We start from the raw sequence: 3,054 nt of genomic DNA on the forward strand, positions 1-3,054 counted from the left end.
CCTGGCCCCTGATGTTTTATGTTAAAAATGGTGTCAACTGGCTGGCTAAATCTAAATTGATGTTGCATTTTGGAAGTTTAATTTTTATCAAAATGGACTAATTTGTTGCACGTATAGCATAAGACAGACAGACTGCCCATTGCACGAAGAGGGCTGCCAGCACATATATTGTATTTCAGTTGGCGGAAAGGCAGTGACTTTTAATGGATACGTATTTAAGAACATACCCCTTGAATTTTGACATAATGATATAGGAAATGCAATTCTGTTTAATATAGTTAGAAATTAGTTACTTTTACCTTTTAGCATTGGTATTGTATCTTTTCAAATAAGTGGGTTGTTTTAAAGGGTGCAGCCCTAAAATTTGTGTTTAGTTTTGTTCCCAAATTACTTGACAGTTTAAGGGAGCCAATGCTTTCAGATTTTACTGTGGTTTTTTTTTTTTTTAGACAGAGTCTCATTCTATCGCCCAGGCTGGAGTGCAGTGGCATAATCTCGGCTCACTGCAGCCTCTGCCTCCTCGGTTCCAGCGATTCTCCTGCCTCAGCCTCCTGGGTAGCTGGGATTACAGGCATGCACCACCACACCTGGCTAATTTTTCTGTTTTTAGTAGACATGGGATTTCGCCGTGTTAGCCGGGCTGGTCTTGAACTGCTGACCTCAGGTGATCCACCCACCTTGACCTCCGAAAGTGCTGGGATAACAATCGTGAGCCACTGTGCCCAGCCGAGATTTTACTTTTAAAAAAACTTTTCGATCAAAATTTTACTACTTCTGATTCATGAGGGTGGCATAATTAATAACAATTCAAGAAAAAGATCAGTGACATCAAAGTCATTTGGAGCTTTCACTTTGCCTTCTGGAGTTAACATTCCAAAATGGAGGAGGAGTGAAGCCAGTCCAAATTTGCTTATTTGTACTTTTTTTTTGTTTTTGTTTTCGTTTTTTTTAGTGTGGAAAGCAAGTTTAGAACAAAGTCCTCTTGGAATCTGAACTATACATTCTCAAACCCCAGTATAATTTTGAATGTAGAAGTCTTTTTTCTAACGTTGACTTTCTTTAGGGAAAACTTGTTATTGGACACAATATGCTCTTGGACGTCATGCACACAGTTCATCAGTTCTACTGCCCTCTGCCTGCGGTAAGTGACCTGTTGGTCTGTGTTAAATATTAGCAGGATGCTTTTTATCCGAAAAAATACTATGATGCTTTTAACTGAGAAACTGTCCTCTACTTGGGTGCCATTTCCTTGTATGCAGCATGTTCCCAGACAGAATCTTATGCACTCAGTTGCAATTTTTTTTCCTTGAGACGTACTTTCGCTCTGTTGCCCAGGCTGGAGTGCAGTGGCGCAGTCTTGGCTCACTGCAACCTCCGCCTCTCGAGTTCAAGTGATTCTCCTTCCTCAGCCTCCTGAATAGCTGGGATTACAGGCACCCGTCACCATGTCCAGCGAATTTTTGTATTTTTAGTAGAGATGGGGTTTCACCATGTTAGCCAGGCTGGTCTCGTACTCCTGACCTCATGATCCGCCTGCCTTGGCCTCCCATAGTGCTGGGATTACAGGCGTGAGCCACTACGCCTGGCCACAAGCTTTTTTATTAAGGGATCTTCAGTCACTGCCATTGCCAGAGGAAGATTAAACATTTGTTTCATCGTCTTAATGCCAGTAGTTTGCTCATTTAGTGCTGGGCAGGGATTCCCAGGCCACAGGTGTGGGCTGCTAGTTTGGTCCTGCTAAAATTAGACATAGCATGGCCATTGAAGGTAAGTGGTGGCAGCTGAAGTGGGTCCAGTCCTACAGAATTCTTGATCGTCCCTCCTAGGCTGCTTCCCTTAGATTCTCTGCTGACCTCAGTAGTGCTTTTTTCAGTCTTTGAGCCAAGTTGCCTTGGTTGACCAAAGCACAAGCTGCTTTGGTTTCCCTACTGGCTCTCCCTCTTCTGCTCCATATGGTGTGCGTGGCCTCATGTTACTTGTCTCCCGCCACTCGCTGCTCTACTCTCTTTTATTTCCTCTTCATCTTTTTTTGTCTTTTAGTGATCTCTAGACACCAACATCTTTATCCCCAGCTGTGGTTTCTTTTCAGATCCAGGTATACATTTCATGCTGGACTCCAGACATCCCTACCTGGATAGCCCCCAGACTAAGTGTTGTACTGAATTGACGTGGCTCAAATGAGATATTTCACTTGTACTTCTTTTCTTTCTTACTGTCTCCAAACCACTTCTTTCTCCTCATCCCATTACCATAAGTGATTCCCAGTTACCAACCCTGTTTTTAGCATCAGTTTTGACTCTAGCTCTGTCCCCAGATCTGGTCATTCAACATCCTGACGATTTTATCTGCATGCCCTCCCTCACATCTGGTTTCTTTTCTTTTTTTTTTTTTTTTTGAGATGGAGTCTCACTCTCTCACCAGACTGGAGTGCAGTGGCATGATCTCGGCTCACTGCCACATCCGTCTCCTGGGTTCAAGTGATTCTCCTGCCTCAGCCTTCCGAGTAGCTGGGACTACAGGCACGTGCCACCACGCCCAGCTGTTTTTTTTGTATTTTTAGTAGCGACGGGGTTTCACCGTGTTGGCCATGATGATCTCAATCTCTTGACCTTGTGATCCACCCACCTCAGCCTCCCACAGTGCCGGGATTACAGGCGTGAGCCACTACGCCCAGCTGATTCTTTTTATTTTTGTTGCAAGCGTTCTCATTTCTCACCTTGGAGTTTAGCAAATTCCAGGCTGCATTTCCTGTCCCGCTTCAACCTTCAGCCCATCCTTTAAAATAAAAGTTGGCAAATGTTTTTTATAAAGGGCCACATAGTAAAATATTTTCAGCTTTCCAGGCTGTGTCGTTTCTGTCACAACTCTCAGCTCTGCCATTGTAGCCCCTAAATACCATAGAATATGTAAACAAATGGGCGTAGCCGTGTTACAATAAAACTTTATTTAAAAAATAATTGGTGGGCTGTATTTGGCCTGTGCACCATAGTATGCCACTGGACTAATCTTTTTCTTTTTTTTAAATAATTTTTTCCCCCATATCTTTTTTTTTTT

General features: G+C 43.2%; 1 protein-coding gene across 1 annotated transcript in view; it reads left to right on the plus strand.

The window, feature by feature from the left end:
* Nucleotides 1-3,054, plus strand: part of LOC105504639 (poly(A)-specific ribonuclease PARN-like) — a gene marked incomplete at its 3' end in the record, with an annotated part of 55,511 nt that overhangs the window by 39,314 nt on the left and 13,143 nt on the right. The window contains exon 11 of the mRNA XM_011932147.1: nucleotides 1,064-1,141. Within this exon, the coding sequence (XP_011787537.1) occupies nucleotides 1,064-1,141 (78 nt within the window). The remainder of the gene's footprint in view (nucleotides 1-1,063; nucleotides 1,142-3,054) is intronic.

Source organism: Colobus angolensis, unplaced genomic scaffold (genome assembly GCF_000951035.1).
Source record: "Colobus angolensis palliatus isolate OR3802 unplaced genomic scaffold, Cang.pa_1.0 Scaffold93, whole genome shotgun sequence".
Classification (NCBI taxonomy): Eukaryota; Metazoa; Chordata; class Mammalia; order Primates; family Cercopithecidae; genus Colobus; species Colobus angolensis.